Source organism: Camarhynchus parvulus, chromosome 4 (genome assembly GCF_901933205.1).
Source record: "Camarhynchus parvulus chromosome 4, STF_HiC, whole genome shotgun sequence".
Lineage (NCBI taxonomy): Eukaryota > Metazoa > Chordata > Aves > Passeriformes > Thraupidae > Camarhynchus > Camarhynchus parvulus.
In genome coordinates this window covers 47,301,110-47,325,968 of record NC_044574.1, presented here as the reverse complement: position 1 = coordinate 47,325,968, position 24,859 = coordinate 47,301,110, and the positions used below count along the sequence as shown (strand labels likewise).

Here is a 24,859-nt window from a genome sequence, read left to right as displayed (position 1 = left end):
CCCTTCACACATACATTCCTCGGATCTTCTTCAGCATTTGTGTCTTGCCTCAGTACCTGGCTCTTTTTCTGCCACTGTTCTCAGGAGATTCATGTGTACAACAGGAATCAGATGATTGTATACAATTTCTTGGGTGTTTGGAGCTGTCTTTATGAGGAAAACAAGCAGATGCAGGCAGCCTGCTCCACTACACACAGCCAGCACAAGCTCTACAGAGCTCTTTTATCTGGATCCTATGCCATGCCTTGCTCACAAGGTCATTTAATGCTTGAGATCACAGCCTATAGCAATGCCCTGATATATGATGATCAAGTACTTCCTCATGCTTCCTCACTGTTTCCTATCAATAAACTTCAGCTCTTTCAAACATCAAATCTTAACAGTGTGGAGTTTGCTAAGGACTGGTGAAGCAAACTTGTTAAGCTTAATTACTTGGAGGCACACTTAAAACTTTCCTTCAAAAGCCTTCCAATAAGTTTAGAACCAGAGCTATGACATCAATATTATACCTAATGTTTATTGTCTCAGAAATTATAAAAATATTAAAATAAAGGGGAAATATATCACACAGAAAAGGGTTTTCCCAGGAATTTACTTCATGAAGTAATTTTAAAATGAAAAATACAAGCCTGTGCATAGTGCTGAAAACCAGAATGGTGTCCTGGGTTACTGGGCTGCACAGGAGTAGGTGGTGTTGCATTTTGGTAGCCTGGCTGCAGTGCTGGATATCCATAACCAAAGGGTTTAGAAGTTTTTGATGTTTGGAGGACTGACGGAGAGGGAACTGGGCTGCCAGTCACAGAACGTGTCTCTGGAAAGACAAAAGAAATCCCACAGTTATTAAATATACTTATTATTTCCTCCTTAGTTTAAATGTAAACTCCTAATGCTTCAAAACAATCTTGCCATTTGTAAGTTTTTTCATTATCCATCAAGTTATTTTTCTGCACTGAAAAAAGGAATTAAAAAGAAAGATTACTTCAAGAATTTTGACAAAGTGTGTATGGAAGATGACAGGGACTGTGTCACTACAAACAAAATGTTACTTTACAAAAAGAGGCAACTTGAAAAAAAAGTCTTTCGAATGGAATAAAAATAGAACCACATTTTATTCCAATACATACATTTGATATAAACCACAAATGAGACCATTCATGCTTAGTCTCCCCTCCACTTCTGAAAACTGTCATAGCACCACTAGAATAATTCTATGATTCTACGATAACTTCATGAAAAGCTGTGCCTACAGTTAGAGAACAGTTCCAGTGGCTCAGCCTTATGTTTGGACAGCATTCATAAATGGTAGAGGAGAAATAAAGCATGGTCTCTTTTGAAGTTTTTAACCTGATGCAAGTTTCTCTTGTATATGCCTGCAGCACAGCTTAGTTCTGCCTTTTTTTCAAGTCAAACTGGAAAGTAATTCACCGTGAACTTCACAGCTATAAAGAGATCAAAGTACTCTTTTGAGATGTCTATAGATATGAGCTAAGTTTCACAAGAATTTAAGCTTGGTGAAAAGGGAAAAGTGCAAGCAAAGGGACAAAGGACTCAAGAAACCAACTGCCAAGAAACTGTTTGTCATGAACACTCCACGAGGGAAAAAAACCCAATAAAACAATAAAAAAAACTGCAACAGATTTAATAAACCTAATGTTGACTGTTTATCTTTAAAAAATAAAGGAACAAGTTATTTTTATGATATAGTTTCATCAGAACCAAAATGGTTAGTTACTAGGCCAGAGGGTACTGAATTTGTAGTCCTGCTTGACTCTATGTGGATAACAATACCAGCTTTCTAACTGAGAGAGATCTCACTTTAATCAGGAACCCATCAAACTATGGCAAACTACTGTGACACTCCCAGGGGCCAGAACAAGGCAAAGGAGCCAGGAGTGGGTAGGCCCTCCAAATTAATCCAATTATTCATTTTAAATAGTGGCTAAAATACTTTGAATAGCATCTTTTCCTCTTATTCTCAATATGGCAGCTCTACAGATTTCAAGACCAAGGTAGTCAGCCAGTAGTTTCATTTAGAACCAACCTGACAGTCCTGATATTTTTAGAGCTAAGAGTAAGCAAAACAGCAGCCATTTTCTTTAAATGAAGAAAAGTAAAAGAGAATAACCTTATCCAAGCATCTCTGCAAGCTGATATTGTTGGTCTCCCAAAACTTCTGTGATGTGACAGCAACTATTATCAGCTCCTAATGTCAACAACACAATCAGGCATACAGTATAATCTAGAAAAAAGATGCTGCTTTCACACTTAGCAGATTTTCAGCACTACCCTCAATACTACAATGGAAAGTATGACTTATGATTCAGGGAAGTTTTATTAAAAGGTTATATGAACTTCAGTGTTAAAACTGTGAGAAATTATTTTAAAAGACATGTATGTTTCCTCTGATGATTTCCCCTGTGCCTTTCATAGGCACTGCCCTTCACCTACTTGTTAATTAACAATAAAAAAGACCAGAAACAATAAAAACCGACATTTATGTACTGGAATAAATAATTCAAAACAAACTGCTTACCTGGATAGCCACCTCCTTCCAGAGCATCATAATTGTTCAGAACAGGAGAGGCACTGCTTGTAGTAGAGGAACTATCAAGTGCTGAGGGAGGAAAATAGTTTAACTTTAGGGATATCAGAAATAGCAAACGTTTGATAAATAAAAGACTGAGATTTTTTTTCCTAAAACCTTTTATAGGAAACTGTCAAGAAAGATCCTGGGAAAAAACCCCACCCCTTCAGCCCTAAGATTTGAAAACTATTACCACTGTAAAGAGGAGAGGGAGAAAATATAATCAGCAAGATACTAGAAACAAACAAGCACATGCCCAACAAACAACAAGAGAGATCAATGGCAAAAAGACAGCAACAATGAAAAAAGTTGTTTCTTGAAATAGAAAATATTTTTCTATTAAACCAAAAGTTCTTTCTAGACTATCAACTGAGGCCATGCACATTTTAAAAACAGTCCATTCACGACCTTCTTCACAAGCACAGGCAACAGAAGATTCCCATCATCTTCAGAGTGATTATCCACCTTCAAGCCAAACTGAGAAGGATTTAATTCTTCCCTCCTTTCTGTACCATTCTAATTCACAGCTAGCCTTTGTCAGTCTAAAGATTCTATTTTCCATTATCATTGACAAGAGTCTGAACTTCAGTTGGTATAAACAATTACCCTTGGCTCAACCTAAAGTAGCTGAGTAAAAAGTAACTATGTAAAATTAAGTACCAAAAGTTAACTAGGGAGATATAAAAAAGCACAATGAGCACAGACATAGCTGTTAGGACTAAAGAGACTTGATTGCTTAATTTTTAGTTCAACCTATGCACAGATCTTGAATATCTTACTGTAAAACATCTGGCAAACAAAGAATTATTTTAAAACATCTCTTCCGGCACGATTTCACATACATTTATTTCCAATGAAAAAGGGCCAAGAAGATTAAAGGTATCTTCTCTTTAAAACACACCAACGTGTTTTAAAACCATGAAGTGTGATAGAAAAAAAAAGTGTCTATTTAAGAATTGAGAAAAAAAAAAAAATTGTATATATAAGTTTTGTGGCAGAAAAGACTGAAAAGATTGACTGATACTGTTCAACTCAGAAGGACCAACCATGACAACACATCCCATTGCAAAGCTGAAAGTATTTCAAGGGAGAACTACAATGGTGGAACATTTGAGACTTCCAAGTGAAGAGACTCTGCATATGAAAACATAACATCACTGACATTTGGGACACAGAAATACCATGGCACCATCCTGACAGTATAGTTTTCAGATCTTCATTGTAAATTTTCTTTTTTTTAAAAAACCTGGACATTACTAAAAAATGTAATTGCAAGATTTTCTTTTCTGTTCTAGAAGCTGAAGGAATCAAGATTCATGACTCTTTTACCCTGATCAGGATTAGGGCTTTTAAAGCTTTGCTAAGTCTTACTACAGAAAAGTCAAGATACACTTTTGTTAGGTCAACAAAACAGTTGAGAAGTTACACAAACACAAGCAACCAGACTTCCAGCACCTATTCTTCACAAAACCACTGCGACAGTCTGAGCCAGAAATTTGTCTACTGAAATCTGTTAAGGATTTGCATTAGCTCCTGCTGACAAGGCATAAAACAGTATGTGCTTATTAATGAGACAGCCTCCGTATGGAACCTGGGCGCCCTTTAACTCTTTTCCGTAACGTAAATTTAAATGCAAGGCTACAGGTTTTAGTAAAGTACAGAACTTGAGAGAGAATGATGGTAGGGAGTATGAAACATTGTTTCGGGAACAAAGTAAGGAGAAAAATGTTACAATTGATAAAAAACCCAATCAACATCATTTGGACAGAAACCTTGGCATGCAAACCCAACACACTGTTCTTAATTATGACTTGGATGTCATCACTGGTTTGTTCCACTCTTCACAGAATTATTATGAGTACGCTACACTATTTTCACAGTATTCTAGGTGATGATTTCATTAATTTTAATAAAACTGGCATTGTTTTTGGTTTTTTTTCTGATGACATGTATCATAAAATTAAAGAAAAAGCTACAATAGTTTCCTATTCCAAATCAATACTAAAAGCCAGCAGTACAAGGTATGTGCTGTTACTTCCATCTATCAACAAGGGTAGTAGTCTCATGTTTATCTCAAAAAAGCTTTTTATGCTGTTATCACTCATGCAGCCAGTAAAGATTTCTTCAAGTTCCAAAAGAAAAGGCTACTAAAATTGAAGAAACTAAACTGGTGAGAAACATTAAACTCACAAAACTGGGTCATTCTGACAAAACAGACAAAATGCAACCAAGTATGTAACACCTCAACCAATTAAAAAAAATAAAATCAACAAACTTTTAAAGTTTTCTACAAAGCAAGCAGATTAACACTGAACCTGTGAGCCTGACCACTGAGGCATACCTTTAGAAGGAGAAAAAAATCAGCACTGATTAATTTACTGTCCTAAAAAGCACACTTACAACCTCTCAATGTTTACTACCTTAATTGTATGAGTTCCTTACGCATAAAATGAGAAACAAGGTAAGCACTGTTTAATGTAATGATACAAATGGCATCTGGTAGCTTAACCTGAACAATTATCAGTGTAAGTTCTACTGCTAGTTATCTTCAGTTAAAACTCACTGCAAATCAAAATACTAAAAATATGTGAGTCTTGCAAATTGTAAATATTACTTTGTTAGGTTCATAAAACATCTGATATTAACATAACAAAAATAAGGACCTATTTGCTGGTCACCACTGAAATCCTTTTTGTTTACTATACTAGTAACAGCTGGGAAATCTCAAGCTGAAGAGTCAGGGTGATGCTTTGTCTTAAAGAAATAAAAAGTTGCAGGGGATGGAAATGTGGGGAAAACCTTAAGTAGGAAGAGAACAAGATACTGGTGTAAAGCTAAAGCCAACCTGCTTCCTCATCCTCCTCATCCTCTTCCTCATCATCTGAACTTGATGACAAGGGAGCTGGTGCAGAGCTAGCTTGATTATTAACATATCCACCATACTGCATGCCTGTGAATTGGAAAGCACAAACATCAGAGTCAAACAGACAGGAAAGACAAGAAACGGAATCACAAATCATTGCATTAAAAGTGAGAGAAATCAGCTATTCCAGAGAAAATCCCAGCATGCAGCAAGTTTAATCTACAACCCTAGAAGCAGTTATTAGTGGGCTAGTAAAACATTAGTAAAATATTAGTAGCACATGGAAGTTAGCAGATAATTTTATATGTGTGTATGTGCATGTGTACCAGGAAATTAAACACACAGACTTCCTACCTATCTTTTTAATACCGGTTTATCCAGTGGAGTACTTGCATAAATTAATACACAGAAATAAAGGACTTGTTTCCACATAAATTCAAATTATGTTATGAAAACGTTTAGTATTAACTTTTGCTTGGCATACCTGTCCCTTTTAAGAAAAGAATAATTCATGACGGAATTCTGTCAGAAATGAATGAAATATACTGCTGTTGCCACATGCAAGAGTACAAACACACATACAGAGAGCACAACACAATCAGGGAAATTAAAGCTAGGTAAACCTGAAAATTTGGGTTGTCTTATGTTTACATGAGTGCCTAAATTCAGCTCATAAGCACATGATTACACCATGCACTTCTAGCATCTGGTGACAATGCAGCAACTATTACTGCTGTCACCTCCACAGCACAACCTATTAGGTTTTTTTTTTAGTTTTTTTGTTTGCTTTTACAATATCTAAACATATGTGAGCAATACACAAAAGCAACACAAACACATCATTTCAAAACAGAGTAAAGCATGCAGCAATGGCTTATAATTAATTTCCTGCATTACTTGTTATTGATGCATTTTCAGCATCTTCAAGAAATCTTACACTTCTCTTGTGACAAGGCAGGGTTAGCAAGGATTTTAAATATGCTTTTAGTCAGGCAGTGACATCCTAAATAAATGCAAGTAATCACTGCTTCTCTCTTATCAATCTAACGGATTGCTATGACAAGAAAATATCCTAAGTATTCAAAACTCTTCAAATATTTGGGAATTTGAGGTTCTATCCCTCTGTAGAAGTACTCTGGCACCAATGAACCGGATTCTTTATTTTAATACTATAAAGCATTATAGAAGTGTTATGTTATGTATAATCTGAAACCATCATGGTAACTAATAATATGCCCATCCATGACTTCAGTCAACTGTATCAACCTTTATTTTATTTAAAATATGGTCTATAAATGCTGTTAGTTTCATGGCTCTTTCAAAAAGAGTTAGCAAATGAACCCAAGAGGAGCATTTTAATTCCACTTTAAAAACACCAACAGAATCAAGGTGAAGAGTATCTACTCAAATACTGGAAGTAAAAAGAAAACAAAGCAAAACTATATAACAACATTCTTGAGAAGGTGAACTTTCATAGAAGACTGGTGCAAGAAAAGATTGGCATTATATTCCTTTAGCTAGTGCATTAATACTTGTACAATTCTAATCAAATTCCTCTGTAATTCAAGTAGTCACAACAATGAATGAAAAATCATCCCAAGTGCCACTGAGTAGATTTGGTGCTTCAGTTTTCCCATACTGTTAAAACACAGGGCTAATTTGAGTAATTTCTAGTCCCACTTTTTATAAATTTACCGAATGCATTTGGTGAGAATACAAGAAAATCATTATCTGTGCAAGAACAGACTATGTCTTTTCTCGGGCCTGGGAGAACTACTGAGGAATAAAAGAATGCATTACTGTGAAAGAGGGAAAAAACCCCTACCTTAAAATAACTACGATGCAACTAAAAGGGTTAAAAGTCAGGATGACAAGAAAGGCTGCACTGTAACAGCAAGAACCAAAGCAAAAGTAGATGTGCCCAGTGTGAGAAGTAAAGAGTGTAAAGACATCATGTACATGGATACGAAGAAGAAAGAAAGGATATCTACCTGGAAAGTGCACGCTAATGCAAAAATTCCAAGCATACACAGATGAGAGAAAAGGACTGGATTACTCATTACTGGTCACACGCATTAAAGATGCAGGTGTTCAGAAAGAATAAGGAAGAAAAGAGATTGAAAAATAGCAACAAAGAAGTTTAGGAATCATGAATTATGTCACTATGAATGCTGTGAAGACTGGGCTGGTTTGATTCTTAGCAGCCTTATGAGTTTGCATGGAGTTATTTTCATTGCCGCCAATACTACAGATTTCTGCCTTTGAGACTGTGCTGTGCTAGTACAACTGTCCAGACAAAAAAAAAACCTCTGGAGAATAGATTTGGCTAAAAAATAACATAGTTTAAAAAGTCATTGTCAGGTGGGAAAGTCTCCCTTTCTAGTTCACTCCCCAGCAATGCCAATAGTAGGCCAACACAGGGGAGAAAGCAATTGAGGGCAGAAATGGGTGGCTACAGACTGCAATTCCAAGTGCCATCATGTGCCTAATCATGTTTTCTGTTGTGACAGCTCAGTTCTGCTTAGTATCTTTTACAGATTTGATAATGGTCCTAAAATCTCCCACTTTTAAAACTGCAAAAACCGATTTTGAAATCATTATTTATTTTGAGTCATGTTATTCCATAAATCTGGCCTAAAATGCAACCACATAATTTAAATCATCACAAATTGCTTAGACTGGAAACCTCTAAACCCTGCAAGCAGTGTACCTGTGATATAATAATATTGCACTCAAAGGCTTTATCCCACTATAATTTACAGACACTTAGAAATGTAGGTGGCAGGACACAGAAGATAAATTGGGATAACAACATATTTGCCTGTGAAATAAACCAACTATTTCAGTATTTTAAGTTCAATCACACACACCATAAAAGCCTTTCAAACATAAAGCGCACATTAAATTTGTACAGATAGTTATGTAAGATTAAATAGGCTTCAAGACATTTTAAGGCTTTTGTCCTGCTAGAAGATAGTCGAGTAAACAATTAGAATTTTTTAATTTTTGTAGGATGCCCCAAGAGGAGACTAAAACAATTAAATCCTTTTTAAAAATTAATTCAAACTGGGTTTTTTCAGAATGCTTTCATGTAGACAATTGTATTCTATAATATAAAACAATATTTTAAAAAATCAAGTCCATCTGATTACTGCAGCTGAAACATACTTGGAATTCTAACCCAGACAAATATTCAGTACATGTGTTCTGGTTTTTCAGTAGGTTCACTTCCACAAATAGTTACCACATTTAATTTTTGATTAAAAAGTTGTTGATTAAAAAAGCAAGGGTACATTATTTATTTCAGACTCCTCAAACAAAACTAGAGAAGCGTTTGAAGTCTTCCAATGCTCCTAAAACCATCATCTGAACATAGAAACTTATCTGTGATGACATGTAAAAAAAGAAAATTAGATCAATAAAAACTCCGGACAACTTATCTTTATACTGCCAACATATTGCTGTTTTTAGAATGTGCTCATTCAGCTACCTACTGCATTCACCTTCACTTAGTGGAAGTATTTGAATTTAGGGAAGTTCAGCAGCCACTGAACTGATCTGTAGCTGCTGTACCAGGTGTTCACACATTTCACAGGAATCACTTCCAGAACACACACATTGCACATCAAGGCAATCACAGTTAAAGAGCTGAAATCCTTTTTCTCATTAAAAACATGGTTTGCAATTTCTTTGGAAAAAGAAGCAACAGTGTCTTTCTAGTAAGCACATCGACAACACAAAGTCTATCTAGCACCAAAATCAACTATAAAACTGTGCAAAGCTCACAGTTCCAAAAATTGACATACTTTCTTTAAAATTATACACTGCACATAGGACTTTACAGCAATGAATATTTTTTTTACTCTAATAGATATAGAAATGATTGATTAACAACCTGTAATCTGCATTCTACCAGAAAAAGGAGGAAAAGTGGTACTTTAGTTATTTACATCAGAGGATTCTGTAATTTAAGAATAAAAAAATACTCTGTGACAATCACACACCAATGAGGTTGTCAATTATTTTGAACACTAGAGATATCATATTGTTCTGACAAAATTAATGCCTACTTCTGCCCCACACAGGCAGAATTCTTTATCCATAAGAATTTAAAATTCTGAAATTGCTACAAGAAAACATGGCCAAAATAAAAAAAAAATCATGCATCAATTAGATTTGGAATACTAGATACAGAAACATGTAATAATCAAGAGGCAAGTGAAAACAGTGTAAAGTTTAATTTAACTGAAGGCCGTGTCAAGGCAGTGTAAAGTTTAATTTAACTGAAGAAGGCTCAAGAGCCAATCAATTCTTTATCAAGATGCTGCCGACATCAGAACAGGAAGGAGCTTATACAAACACTCAGGTTTTCCCACAAGAACTCTTGCAGCAGCCTTCCATGGGCACCTACAGCTAAGCAGTAAGAAAACAATTCTACCAGTCTGAACCTAATCCTCAAACTCACTGTTTCAACAAACTAGTAGATTTCTAATTTACACTTCATGTTTCAATACAGACTAATTACAAGCTAATTTTAAAACCTTCCTCTAAGAAATTAAAGTAGTGAGCAGTTTCTTAGAATAAGGGAACTAAAAGAAGGTTTTTTTGAGCAAGAGACATGTAGGACCGCCAACAAGACAAGCCAAAGGCAACACATGGACAAAGGAAATCAAACACAAGCACTAAGAGAATCTAAACCAAGGTGACATAAACCACCACCACTCAGGGAGCCTGATGAGATGCCAGAGATGTGCTCCAGCCAAACACAGAAAAGCAGCAATAAAACTGCCAGCATTCATGTGTGCATGTGGAATACAGCAAAAGCCTGTAGTGTGACTTCCCATTCCCTTTTAGTACCTTCCTGAAGGGCCAGCTCTGGTGACTGTGTAACAGAGGGTGAAGATGGTGGCTTTGAAGACAGGCTTGGAGCAGGTGACCTTACTGACGACATCACAGCAGAGGCAGCAGATGTTCCAACTCCAGGTTTGGTAAATGGAACATTCTGGCTCACTGAGTGCACGGGCTGTGAAGAATCAATGCCACCTGAAAACAACAGCAGAAAGCAGGAACCCTTTGTATGTAGTTGCACAGACAATTACACAGCACAAGCAATCACACTTGATTCCACAGTAACTACAAAAAACAATACAGTACTTCAAAGAGAGATGCCTTCAAACACGTATCTATGGAAAGAGTGGTTGCTTTAAAAAATTCAATACTTACAGTGCTAAAACTCCATTATAACGAACAAATTGTTCTGACAACAGGAAAAAAAAAAGCATGATGCAGTACAAGCAAGACTAAGCTGAAGCTTCTTTTTGATACACCCCCACAATGCTGTGCTTTTTTAAGTTACTGTTCCCAGGTAAGTGGAATGTAGTCCACCTGAAATACATCCTTCAACATTCTTCCCATGGGAGGAAACCTTGTGCAGTAGACCAGTGCCTCCCTTGCAGTGCTGGCACTTTGCAATATGGGTATTCAGTTATGAGACTCATATTCCAAGCAATCTGTTTCAATCAACCCTGAGTATTCCACAAAACTTCTGATGTGTTTTAGACATCTGGACTAGATATAATCTGCTTTAAAAATAGTCAGATTAATGCTTTGAGAGATTTGACATAGTCCAGCTGAAACTCCAATCAGACAAGGACAACATAACTTCAATTAAGTTAGCTCTCAACTAAGGGTTGCTCTTTGCTTATAAATTGAGAAAATCTGTATTATGATTCTTTCTAAAAACATCCTGACCAACCAAGCTGCTAAAAAGAAGAGAAAGGAAATGGTTTTACCAAAAGTACTCAGTCAACAAACACAGAAATTAAGCAAGAGCAAAATTCTCCATTTGTAGAGTACTTGTTGAAGTTACCAAATTTGCTAGAGGATGCAGAGGTAATATTAACTTTGCATCTTCCGCACATATGGCTGTGTAGTTCATAGAGTCCCTGAACATTTTCTTGAATAGTGGAGGTGATATCTCAAAGAACTTCATGGGCAAGTTAAGGTTTCCTTTAGAGGGTGAAGAAGAAGAGGCGGTTTAAAATGACCCTTCTGTTTTTATTATTTACAGTCAAAATTTACAGCACACATCTTTATTATCTTTTATATCTTTTTCAATTTTAAAATCTGATGTTGAGCATACACACGGCTTTTTTCAAGTCTTATCAAAATGGAACTGATGTCTTTTTCCACTGAACATACAAAGCATTTTTTTACTGCAGTAGACTTGCTATAATCTTTGCTTCTACACAGTATCCTGCAGATTCCCCATGGGAGCTTCAGAACCTGTCAGCACGAATGCTCTTATTACAGCAGCTTCCTCAAGCAAGACATGCAAGGGAAAGTTCTCTGCCACATCCACATGCTCACCCAGGTTTTGTAGAGTTGTTTGTAAGGTGATGGTATTTTCCACATTGCAAGGCAATATAGCCACGCTGGCAGCATCAAGCACTGCTGTAGAGAGTGCTAAATGCTGTAATGTCAGTGTCACGTGCTCAAAGCCAAAACCAATTTACACCTGGATTAGCTAAACATATAATACCTTCCTGCCAAGTACTAATATCTATTCTCAAGCAAAGGTTATCCAATTACCTTCAAAATTACGTGAATCCTCTAAATGCATTGTAAAATAAATGTTTCTAAACTCTGAGAAATAAAATATATTTTTTCGTTGTACAGAAATCCAGTCTGCAAAATCAAACATTACACTTTATTTGGTGACTCCATAAAGGTTTTAAATGCTGTAAGCAACCAAGACCAAAGAAAACACTTGAACAAAATTAACATTTAAAAGCACGTTTCCTCACCCTCAGTGTGTACTGAAGATTTTCCTTCATGCCTCTCAACCATGAACAACTCTTGCACTAACAATAATCAAGCATAATGATCTACAGCTAAATGGTATGTTACAGAAAGAATCTGCAGAATCGGGCAAATTGGCGTTGTAAATCATCATTTTTCCCTATACATCATCACAAAGTTGGCATTTAATGTCTAACTGGAGACCTAGAGGTCATAGTTTAAAAGTATCACCACAGTTCTTCAAAATTTCAGAAGACGTGTGAGAATTATCCTTCTTGAGTTGCTTCAGCAGTGGTCTTGATTTCCTGCCTTCACAACCCCCCACACCCCCTGCACCCAACACGACACAATTTCTAAGGAGAGAGGCACCACCTCCCTGTTTTCCAACAGCATCTTTCACCTTGACTTTCAGTACTGGCTGCAGTCCTTCCCTTTTTTCAAGAACACCTATATTAGCAGATTTACAGGATTATAGCCTACATTCCTATGGAACTGGGGCAGCAAGGACTTTACATCCTGATCTGACATAAGGGGAAGTATGTGCGTGAGATAATGAAATTAGAGTGTCTCCTGCTCAAGCAGACTGTCCATAGCAGGATGCAAAGAAACCCATGCCACGTACCCACAGGAGCTCTCCAGCTCCCTCTCCTCACAGAGGAGTCCAGTAAAATTCAGGCATCCTGGCTGACATCCATGCTAAGTTGAAAAGCACCAAGAATAATGAGAGTGCTCCAATTTCAGCTGAAATAAACTCGAAAAACATTTAAGAAAGCTACTGACCTAGAAAGACAAAAAATAGAAATAATATAAAGTATGAAATTTACATAGCATAACACTCCTGAACAGATTTTTACCGAGACTGTTCTGCTGAAGTACAGATTTTAAAGATAGAAGAGGGTGATTTTGCACGGTTAAACTAGTTTAAACCTCCAAGGAGAAAAAACCTCAAATTAGGGATATTTTTATTCTACTTTATTTATACTTCCTAAAGCAAAGCAAATTATTCTCACTGGCTATTATTCACCAAGAGCAGTCAACTACCAGCAAAAAAAAATCCTGTTAAAATAAATCTGGTTTCTTTAGTGAAATCTCAGCACACTTGCTGAAAATACTTCAGCTATTTCAGAAAGGGGCTGCTGAAGTCATATGAAAATACTTTGTTGCAGTTCTATGTCCTTAGTACACAACATACAGAAGTTAAGAGATTTGATCTTAATAAGTAAATTCAACATGCTGGAGGCTTTTCAAGGCTATACATAAAATTAGATGTTTAAAGAAACCAGTTCAAGTCCAGTGGTGACAACTTTTTTGATTCAAGTAAAAAACAGTTCAGAAATCAAACAACTTCTGAAAAACTCTCACCAGCCTAAGTTTCCTGAGTAAGTCCTATTTGAACACACAGATTTTATCAACACATCACTCTTCTACATAAAGGATTCATTTTCATCACAGAGAGCTTTCAGTGCTGACGGTACAAAAATGGTTTGGAAAAATACACTAAAACTGCAGCATCTTGACTGACAGTCTGTCTACAATTTGCTTATTTATAATTTAAAGATTGTAAGGGCATCTTTCACAGCACAGGGGCAATGACAGCAAACTCTTATTGGCACCCTGACGAAGAGGAGGATACGGTATCCAAGTTTCTTTATACAAACAGTCATAGAAAGCAGGCTTATGAATTTCAGTAAATCTTTCTTTTTTCAAGCAGTTTAGCAGAAAACTATGCATAGAACAGATGGCAACTGTTTCCCATCATTGCTTCTTCCCGAAGAAAGCAGGGAGGATGAAATACTCAGCAAGTTTCTTTCCAACAGATCATTCATTATTTCCTTATGCTCCTTGTGTATTGCATTCACTTTCCCAGGATGTACAGGAATTGGCAAATATTCTTCAAAATTCAACTCCTTTTCTTAAAGGCTGAGAACAAATAGAATACTATATATGAAATGACTCCATCAGAGAACAGTAAGACTGCACTGGGAAATTTAGAAAGCATCTCAGCATCTCAAAACCAAACCAATTATGCCAGGATCAAACAATTACTAGAATTACTTTACAATTTTATTCTTATGCATTTATTTGTAATTATTTATGTAAGTATTTTACTATCAGGGTGTTGTAGCAATTGGATTTTTAATATATTTTAGCCAAAGATGTTGAATTCTAGATTAAAAGAAATCAGATATCACTGGAGGCAGTTTGTTTAGTCCAAGACACCAAAAATGGTTTCAGGTGTTCAAGGTTTAGTACTAAAATTGTCCAGCTCCACCTTCAGCCTTGCTATCAGCTGTTATGTTTATTGCCTTCCTTAGTCAGGAAATACTGAGGTTGAACCGAAATTCAGGGGAAAGAGAAAAAAAATTATTTTGCAGACAAATCACTTCCAGAAACCCGTGCACTGTGCAGTGAAGCACAGGGCATGCTTCTATCAGCAGCTTTACAAGCCCAGAAAGAGTCTGCATGTGGTGTAACTACTAAGGCCTACAGTCCAGCAAACCAACCAAGGACTGCAGCATTACCCAAGTACAACAGAAACAGTGGATCAGTGTTTATTTTCATAACTGCAAAGTGAGTATCCATGACACAGCATTATCACAGCCAAGTCTATCATTAGTTCCTTGAAATCCAAGTGTAATATTACTACTTTTTCTTGAGGCCATATACTAACTCAATCACCCCCTTAAGAGCAGCATTGAATGGTTCAAATATAAAACTACTGCTCATATTGCTCTTCGCTGCCTGGTCAGCTTCACTGCTCCACCTTTAAGACAGCTGCTCATTGCAAAAAAAATTGCTAAGAACAAATCACTTCAACCTCTACAGGAAAGAAAATTAACAAACATTGGAATTAAAAACTTCTGTAAATAAAACAGTAACAGTTTGAAAAAAAAAAGTTTTCATATGCCTACTGCATAGTGTGCTATTCTGGAAAGACACCTGCATTCTGTCAAGTCCAGCTGCACATTGTGCACTGAACAGAGTCAACTTTTTTGGCCAGTCCTTGAAAGAATCCATTTTTATGCATAACCATGAAATGCTGGTAACTTCAGGAGCTTTACAAGGAGCTCCCTATACTTCTTTTTTTAAATGATATTTTGTTTAATGGTTTGAAAATACTGGAGAAAATTACAAAGAGCATTCATCAGCACAGAATTCAAATCTACTAATATTAAATGACATTCCACATCCTAGTCTTGGGGGGGGGGAGGAACTAATACTGAAACTAAATTCAAACTGTGGATTGAATGAGCTTCATTTAAGCTTAACTGCTTTTCCCAAAAAAAAGCTTTACCAAACCCATGTTCTTTCTTAAGTCCTTGGTCTGAGAAAGTCTCAGCTACCAGGACTCCTAATACAGTTTCAACGTTACACTATAATCTGAACTATCTAGCATTAAAAAGGAAACCTACAGTTATGTAACATCTGTCTTTAGTAGAGAAAGCAAGCTGTAGTCTGGCACTGCTTACAAGTCAAAACTGCATGAAGTCAGAAAATTCCCAGTTTAGAAAGAAAATCAGATCAAATCCTGCACAGACTATTGCTCTCTCCTCTGCAGAGCAAGATATTCTATTGTGAAGGTACTCCCACATCTCCAGTCTCTTCTATGCTTCCTGCTAAGTACTACCTCATGAACTGGTACTCAGTTTTCCTATGAAACAGAAGCTGAAAGAACTAATGAGGACTGAGTGTACTTGCCCTCAACTGGCACCTTCACGACCTTATAGCTATATCCATATTAAAACCATCAAGTTGTTGCTTGCAAAAATCAGTTACAACTTCCTAACTCTTTTAAATGCTTATCAAAAACATTAATTAAAAAGCCCCAACTGACTCGAAATCCACGCAGGGTTCCACTTGTTTCCTGCACTTTGTGGGAGAATGCACATATGTTTATTAAGATCCAATTATTACAATTATTACAGAGATACCTCTTCCTGAATTATGGTGCAATTGAGTCTGTATGCCAAAGTCAATAGTATGAATTTTACCTAACAATAAATGTGAAGAAGAGAGAGAGAGAGAATAAAATAGAAAGAGAGAAGAGAAAGGGAGTGAAAAACAACAGATGAAGAACCATCAAGAGACAAGGGGCAGACAAGAAAAATACCTCAAATCCTGCAGGCACTGCCAGGCTGAGAATGAAACATGCTCCCACATCACTGGGAACTGCCCAGTTGTGCAGGATACAAGAACTAAAAAGCACAATTACATATGTAAAATATTATCAAAGGAAGCAAAAAAGCAAGATTGGACAGTATTTCAGGAACCACATACAAGAGATGACAGCAATGAGTTATACAAACCAGACTTAATTTTTGCGAAGGAAATTCAAGCATTTGTGGTAGATATGACTGTGTGATACAAGTGTACTGACACATCCTTAGAAGAGGCCACTGGAGAAAAAGTGAACAAATACCAACATGATCACAAACACATCCAGGAACTGTGGTAGACATCATATTTGTGAGTCTTCCCTGCAGAGTGCAGGGAAAATGGTATCACAGAAACTTCTGAGGGCCCTGGGTAACTCCAAGTCAAGGTAGGAGAAGACAGCCCAGGCCCTGGCCTCAGAGCACTCTGCACTTCTGCAGATATTGTATGTGTGTCTGTGGGTAAAGCATGTGCTGTTGTATCACCTTAGCACCAATAAAGTTTCAGTGAATACCAGTGGTGTTGGGGAGCCACAAGCCAGCTGACACCAGGTGTGGACAGCACACAGGGATGACAATGGACTCATCATGAGGTGTCTCATACCATCCAAATGGGACTAAATTCTACTCATTTTCACTGAGGTGGGCAGGCCACCTACGCTTAATGTGGAAAAGCAATATGTACAAATTATATGTGTTGGATAAATAGAAAGATATCACCACCTGGGGATCCAGACAGTGTCCAGTTAGTCCTCTTCTTCTGGTCTTCTTGGTGGCGGGGGTCAGAACTCAGTGGGTTAATTATGTTCAGGTGTACATGGGAACTCCAAGCACTTCCCCTTGGATGCAGGCAGGGGAGTTTTACACTGTTTTTTACAACATTGTTTGCACCACTGTGGATCATGCCCACTCCTTTGGAAATTGAGTCTGGGGGCATTTCAGGGGTCTTTGATGGTTTTGGCCCCTTCTAAGAGACAAAGCTGCCAGTGCACTTGGGTCAGTTATGCCCCATCAGAAAGGATTAACACATTCAGGTTTACGTGTGACTGTTGTGTAAGGAAGGACAATTGGCATGATAAAAAAGTACCAACCTGCCTCCACAGGGCCTACTTCTTACCTGGCTCAAGATCCAGCTTGTAGCATCTGGCACTGGGTGTTCACCCTCCCTGTCTCGTGTGGATTGATTTCCCATCACACACCACACCCCCATAAACTCTCCTCCTCCAGGGGAAAAGTGTGCAAACCTGGCCTCAGCAAAGCACCCTGCTGCCTCCACAAATGGCTGATTGTTTTAAGTCATCACCATTAACATTTCAGTCTCTCACAGTGTCACTAAGGCAAAATTTAAAGAAACAACAACCATGACTCAGAGAAATTCTTTAGCCAGAAAAGAAAAAATCTTTGTGAATAACATATTTCAGAAATTACATATTCCTTCAGAACTGCATGAAAAACCTCCCTTCTGAGGTCACTCACATGAAAACCATGCAAATAAACTACAACCATCCCCTAAATAGTGTATTTTTCTGTATCTCTCACTAGAACCAAATAGCAGCTATTGTGAGGAGTGTGGTAACCAAATTAGAAAAGCTACAAGAATGAGTGACAGAACTCAAAATTACATTACAGAATTCCACACAGTGAACACAAACAAGCCAACAAGAGCACACGATTACTTATGTTTCGCAGACAAATCTGGCAGTTCACTATCTTTCAAGTAACACCATACCTGTATTTATTTGGTTGTTTACTTTAGGAACCGATCCAGTGAGATTCCTGCTGAGGTTGTCTTGCACAGCCTGAGCAGATGAAACAGTTGATAATGTTGTATTGTATCCCACGGGAATGTGCTGTTGAAGGGAATGAGGTACTGATGTACTCTGGCTAGAAAATGCATTTGTCTCTTTGAACTGTCCAACAGCAGGTAGACTCTGAGAGGTAAATGTCTGCCCATACACACCTCCAGCAGCCACGGGAGGATAGGAAACATTAGGGTACACGGCACCAGAAACCACGGGCATAGCGTAGTGATCAGAATTAAGGGGAAATCCCTGAGATGCAACTGAAGAGCTGACAGAAGTGCTGTAGTGATTATCAAATGCTGAATATGACTGCTGAGCACTCACATGCAAGTAGGATGCAGACGATACTGCTCCTTGAACAGGTCTGTCACTGGAGCCCCCTGAATGGGGAGGAGCGTTGTTGTACAACTGATGTGACTCCTGTGCATTCAACACGCTGCTACCCACAGATGTCATAACATTTTGTGCTGGTGCTGAATAGTAACCAGGGTAGTAACTGGCTCTGTACTGATTCTCCAGATGTGAAGCAGCAGCTTTATTGGGCACTTGGGAATAGTGTCCTGAAGGCGCACTGTAGTTTGGAAGATGTGAGCCATAGCCAGAGGGGAACTGCATCTGACTCTGCATAGGACCTGAAATGAAGAGAAAACATCACACGTATTAAAAGGGGCATCTGCTAGAAGTGTCAATGGACTCTGCACTTGAACTAACAAACAACTGCTTTCTTCTTTCTATTTCTGAATTTGAGTCTCATCAGCAGAGAGAGAATAAATCAAGTATAATGCATATAAATACACTATTTGAGGGAATTCGCAAATACACAAAGAAGAAGCAGAAAAATGGATTGCTTCCATTCTTGAAAGAGGTTCCCATGCCAAGATTGTTTGCCTCCTGTTTGTATTTTGAATATTTTTAAGAGTTTATAGGAGGTTAATACTTAAAAAAATAGTGAGTAACAATAAGCACCCAACTGTATTTGTAAGTGTTTGAACCACCTGAATCTGGAAACTGAAAAGCTGCAGTGAAATCAGTATGTCAATACATAACAATACAGGTATTCTTCTTTACAAGTCTTCAATACAGTGAGCAAAAAGACTTGCAGGACAGTTATATTTGTCTTCTATGTCCTTATGTATTATGCTTTCAGGAAAACTGATGTTTTTATGAAACTACAGAGTACTTGACAAGGCACATAATTTTCATTTACTGCCTGATACACCAGGTCTAAGAGATGTTGGTATCAGAGAAACTGACCTCTGGTACCACTGCCATTGGCTTTAACATTAGAGGTTAATTACATACTGGCCCAGCAAGGGTCAAACAAGTACTTGCCTGCTACAGACCAAATGTTAACCATGTTCAAACTGATTTTCTCAGCTAACTGCTCAATGGGAAATCTCAAAGTTTTTCCTCATGTCCCATTCCTTAACCCTGTTTTTATTTTTAGTGAACCACAGATGCTTTCTTAAAATTCCCACCCTACTGCTTACATCACACAGAATGACTACGGTGTTATTTCTCACTCCCTGGCCAATAAAAACATAAACATAGCACTGGCCCACTCACAAATTAAATGGCAGCGGAGGTAATAGTGAATGGTTGATTCCCCTGCTAATACTTACAATGATTACAAAACTTAAGCATTACTTCTCTTATCTTGAAATTCTGAAAAATCACTGTTCTCCAAGGAACCTCTACATGTCCTATGATTAACTTGCAAGGCAATTTTAATAATGATTTTGTTAACAGACCCCTAAAAGCAAGGAACATACTGCCCAAAATCGCTTTCTGGTAAAATTAAAAATGCCCTTTCATAATTCACAGGAAGTTGAGCAGAAGAGAAAGGAGCTAAAAAATTGCAGAACAGTAACTTGGACTGCTGGATCAAAAGACAGACAGGCACTTGGGGGAAAAGCATAAAGAACTTAAAAAAATTATCTCAAGTTTTGAAGAGAGCATGTATGAGCTATGCTCCTGATTCACCTTCTTCTTGAAAAAGTGGGAGATGCTTTACAGAGCTGCATAGCTTTTTCTCCTTTAAAGGAAAATGACTTTGGGTTAGCAAGCCATTAACAGCTACATGAACTCTGCACACTTTTGACCTGCTTTTTAAAGTCTGAAAAAGGAAACCAAAGATACAGCAATAATTTACATGTGTCAAGGTTTATGGCTTTAAGCAGCTATGCCACCTAATGCAGCAAGAGAAGATATTTTATTTGAAAATAAAATGTGCATCTATTCTACTGATATATGCAGATTTAACTAACTGAGCAGGTGTAACTTAGAAACTGGTTTAGGAGCATCTAACTCCTAAATGAAAGGCTGCATATCAAATCATCTACTACAAAGTCTTCTAGTATCTAGCTCTTGTTTCAAAATAAACACCATAAACAGAGATTAAATCATCAATGCAAGATATCAGTCTCTAAATGACAGAATGCAGAGTTCTTTTCATTCACATTTTTAAGCAGGAACATCTATAAACATACACATGAAAACCTCACTGAGACAGACAACATTTGAAAAATTACATTGATTTCATGCTGCAGGTCCTTTGAAAGCAAGTTTTATAATTATAGACGGAAGATTATTCTATCTGAAGTGAATTTTTTGTCCATTTGATTACAAAGAATGTGAATGGAAAATAATTTTTGTACTGCAATTAGTAGCTGAAGCTACTAATGGTGACTACATAACTGGATAGTTTTCAACATTGGAAATCAAAATACATCTTCAGTGTCATTTCAAAATTTCGTTAATTGTACAATCAGTCCCAATGTCTCAGGTATTCCACCCTTCCAAAACAGCTGAAAAATATCTCAAAAAATTCCATAAAGGAGCTGAAACACCTGCTGTGTGCAGCTGAGGTTATCTCTAAAACATCATCTCTGTAACAAAAGCAGTGCACCTCTCCTTCTAGGAACAAATTAATACTTATTATATAAAGTGTGCAATTATATAAAGTTACAATGTGTAACTACACAGGCATTAACAAGGTGAATCCCAAAAAATCCTAATTCTTTTTAAGGGAGGAGGGAGCCACAATGCAAAAAACTCCAAACTCTCACAAAAAAAAATAAATACAAAGAGCAGTGCTATGGCTATACCACCATGTGAATTAGTAAAGTTTTGCTTGCTAATGTCATGTTTGGTTTTTATGGCCACACATTTCCTCAGCCATGTGCCATATACCCTACCTACATGGAGTCTATGGATGCTACACCATCAAACTGCCTTTCTATCCAAATCCACCTGTGAGCTTTCCGAAACTTCTAACACCCCTTTACCCACCTCCAGAGAAGACTCCCACAGCCTCCTCACACGTCCTTTACCCCCTGGGCAGGGGGCAGCACCACTGCCCCTTGTTCACTGCTGAGCTCTCACTGCAGCTCAGCCATAGAACTGGTGTGTCCTCCTTCAGGAGGATTCACAGCCTCCCATTTTCACAAAATATTCAGATGTTTCCCATCTTTCACATCTCTGTTCTCTTTGTTAAACTGACCAAAGCTATCCCCAGTCTGAGGAGGGATGAAAAATAAGACTAAACAAGACAATAATGAAAATTTTGCTTCTAAAATGCCAGTAGAAATACCAATGGCAGCCTTACAAACCAGCTGTAGTCAGCATCAGACAAAACTCTTCTAAAGAGTCCCGGGAATTCAATACAATTATCCTCTCAGCGCTGCGCTTCAATACATTAAATTGTTAGTGCTGAAGTCCCCCATAGCTACTGAAGAAATCATCCTTCAGTACTGTTTAGCAAGAACCATTTTGTTATGCTGAAATTAGGAAATAGGTCATTTTCCACTTAGATACAAAGCCACTTTTAAGACTACAAAAAAAGCTTCCCAAACTTGTAAGAGACGAGGAAGAAGAAAATACCATACACAGAAGTAGTTAATTTTCAAAACTCAACAAAACAATCACGCCTAAATTTAACAAAAACTGAAGTCTCCAAGGATCTCAAATGGACTTGGTCGTCAAACCAGGCAAAATTCACAAATAACAAACCTGAACATCCTTTTTAATATCATTCTATGTACAACAGGCTGCTTGCTCTCTGCAAAAAGCACTCTGTTTCTCACATTTTATCAAATTAAAACACAGAACACTCTAAAGAAAAACATACACTAGTGTTTTCTTTCAGCCAATACAGAGACAGCTCAATTCACATCAGGATCTTACATCTAAAACTCCACTCCAATGACATAAAATTAAATTTCAAAAGTAGTGACAGTCCTGTTCATGAAATTTAGTTTCTTTTATACACTACAGAACTTTCTGCTAGTATTTTTCTATTGCTATTCCCCTCTACTTCCTGTCCCATTTCCATCAAAAAAACCCCAAAACCTGAAATCCTGTGTTGTAACTCAGACAACAGATAGACCAATCAAAAATTTTTGGAATGTTATTGCTAGATGTCACAAAACGAAAAATTCAGGGTTATTGACTAAAGTCATCAAAGACATCTGAAGGAACACAAACCCCAAATTTATGCAATAAACATCTAAGGCTGTTATTGAACAGCGTACACATTTCTCAGAATTAAAGAGAGTTTTGCAGAAAATAACTGGTCTATTCCCTGGTTTTACACAAGCTGTTTCTACCAATATTAGCAGCAACATGGAGTTAATTAATGAAAATAATAAATAATAACAATGGCTCTTTAAAATTATTAAGCTGAGAACACAAAGAGAAGACAGGACGACAGCTTCTATTTGTTTCTGTAAAACACTTCCAGCTTACTCATGCTGTAGCAGCTGTATCCTAATACTGGCATGTTTTTTGACTAAAAGCCATGTCAACTGGCATTTTCTGAACAATTTTTACAAACCCCAGCATCACAATACCAGTTTGGATACAACTGAGGCATCAGTATCTCCTTAAAACCTAGCATTTAATTACCTTCATTTTCTTCACGTTGACTGCCTCAACGTGTACTGTATAGGCATTTAAGTGCTTAGCACTTAACCACCCCTCTGGACACGAGAAAAGCTCACAATTCTCACGTAAAAAATTTTGTAGGTGCCTACCGTGCACAGAAAACACACCTGGGCAGAAAACAGCACAACTACAAAAGATTTATTAGTATGAGCTAGAACTCTACGCAAATAAGAGGCCAAATTTAGATACCAAACCAATATTGCATGAAGAAATTTATTATATAGGGATTTTGAAGAGTTAATGTGGTGTGTCAATAAAGAACTGATTTTATAGCGCACCAATTTTAAAAATGCGGAAGTGTACACTCATTACTTTCATTCATACTACAGTCAGTCTCACTACCTCTCTGCCTGAAATGGGCGTCAATATTCTGTGACTACAAACTATTCTGCCTTTGTTTTTCAGCGACCCACATTTCACTGGTCCAATGTCCCCTGTTCAGCTCAAATCCCATGATCCAGTCGTGTGAACGCCTTACCCACCCACTACTTTTCAGTTCATACATAGCTACAAAGTGACTACTCTCGCCCCTAATACGCGATTTTCTGCCCATTCTCACGCACCACAGCCAGCATCGAGGCCTGGAGGTGCCTCGGCCTCCGGAGCCTTCCTGAAACGCCACAAAGCAGGCGGCAGCACCGGGCAGATCCAAACCCGCCAGGAGATAAAGGTGCGGATCCCCCCTCCCTCCCTGTCCCCTTCAGGAAGCGGGAGAGGCTGCCCCTTCTCAAGTTCTCTCCGCACGCAGCCGCGGGCCCCGCACCTTCCCCGAGCAGCTTCTTTCAGCCGCCGCCTTTCAGCCGAAGGCTTCGCTGCGGGCCGGATCCTCGGGCCCGCGCCCGGCCCGCGGGAGGAAGGAACAGCGTGCAGGCCCCGGCACCCAGAGGGGCCTCACCCCCACGGGAGCGCCGCGGCTCGTCCCGGGGACGCCGCGGGCCTCTCCCCGCCCGCCCGGGCCCCGCGCAGCTCCCTCACCGTTCTGGCAGCGCGGCGCGCCGCTCGCAGGGGCCGCGGCCTCCAGGGAGCTGCCGGGCCCGCCCGGGGAAAACGCGGCGGCGGCGGCTGCGGGCCGCGGCGGCAGCCCGGCGGGCGCGGACATGGCTCCTCGCAGCGCTTCTTCACTGCGTCCCGCTCCCGCCTGCTCCTCTCCTTCCTCCTCCTCCTCCTCCTCCGCCGCCGCCCCCGATCCAGAGCCGGGCGCCGAGAGAGGCCGGGAACCGCGGGAGGGCCCGAGCGCCGCGCGCGCCGTCGCGGCCCCGAGCGCCGCCGCCTACAGCGCCCCCCGGCGGCCGCTCCGCCGTGAGGCCGCGCCCCGCCCGGCGCTGACCGGCCCGGCCGCGGAGGGTGGGCCGGGCAGGGAAGGACGGGCCGGGCCGCGCAGTCGGGCCTTGCATCCCGGGAGGGATTCATCTCACCCGGTCCCAGCGGGAACGGCCCGTTTGGCGGGGAGAAACCGCCCGGCCCGCTTAGTCTGTGTGTGGCGGGGCTTTATGCCTTATGTGTGACCCCGTGGGCAGGCGGGGGTACGGGTGAGGAGAGGCTGGAGGGATGTGATCCTGCCTCTCTGCTCGGCCCTAGTGAGGCACATCTGGAGAGTTGTGTTCAGTTCTGGGCTCCTCAGCACAAGAGAGGCATAGAGCTCCTGGAGCGGGACCAGTGGAAGGCAACAAAGATGATGAGGGGCTGGAGCATCACTTACCAGGAATGGCTG

The 24,859-nt window shown here is 39.0% G+C and overlaps 1 protein-coding gene across 2 annotated transcripts in view; it reads right to left on the bottom strand.

The window, feature by feature from the left end:
• SEC24B (SEC24 homolog B, COPII coat complex component) overlaps window positions 1-24,397 on the bottom strand; it is a 44,838-nt gene extending 20,441 nt beyond the window's left edge. Inside the window, exons 1-6 of one of the 2 annotated variants that reach the window (XM_030947057.1) lie at window positions 24,124-24,397; window positions 18,132-18,836; window positions 10,305-10,490; window positions 5,430-5,534; window positions 2,534-2,614; window positions 630-811 (exon numbers count right to left, since the gene is read on the bottom strand). In XM_030947057.1, coding sequence (XP_030802917.1) covers window positions 630-811; window positions 2,534-2,614; window positions 5,430-5,534; window positions 10,305-10,490; window positions 18,132-18,836; window positions 24,124-24,247 — 1,383 coding nt within the window. In that variant the 5' untranslated portion in view covers window positions 24,248-24,397. The remainder of the gene's footprint in view (window positions 1-629; window positions 812-2,533; window positions 2,615-5,429; window positions 5,535-10,304; window positions 10,491-18,131; window positions 18,837-24,123) is intronic. The other variant, XM_030947058.1, reaches the window with a different exon arrangement.
• Between the last annotated feature and the right edge of the window lie 462 nt (window positions 24,398-24,859).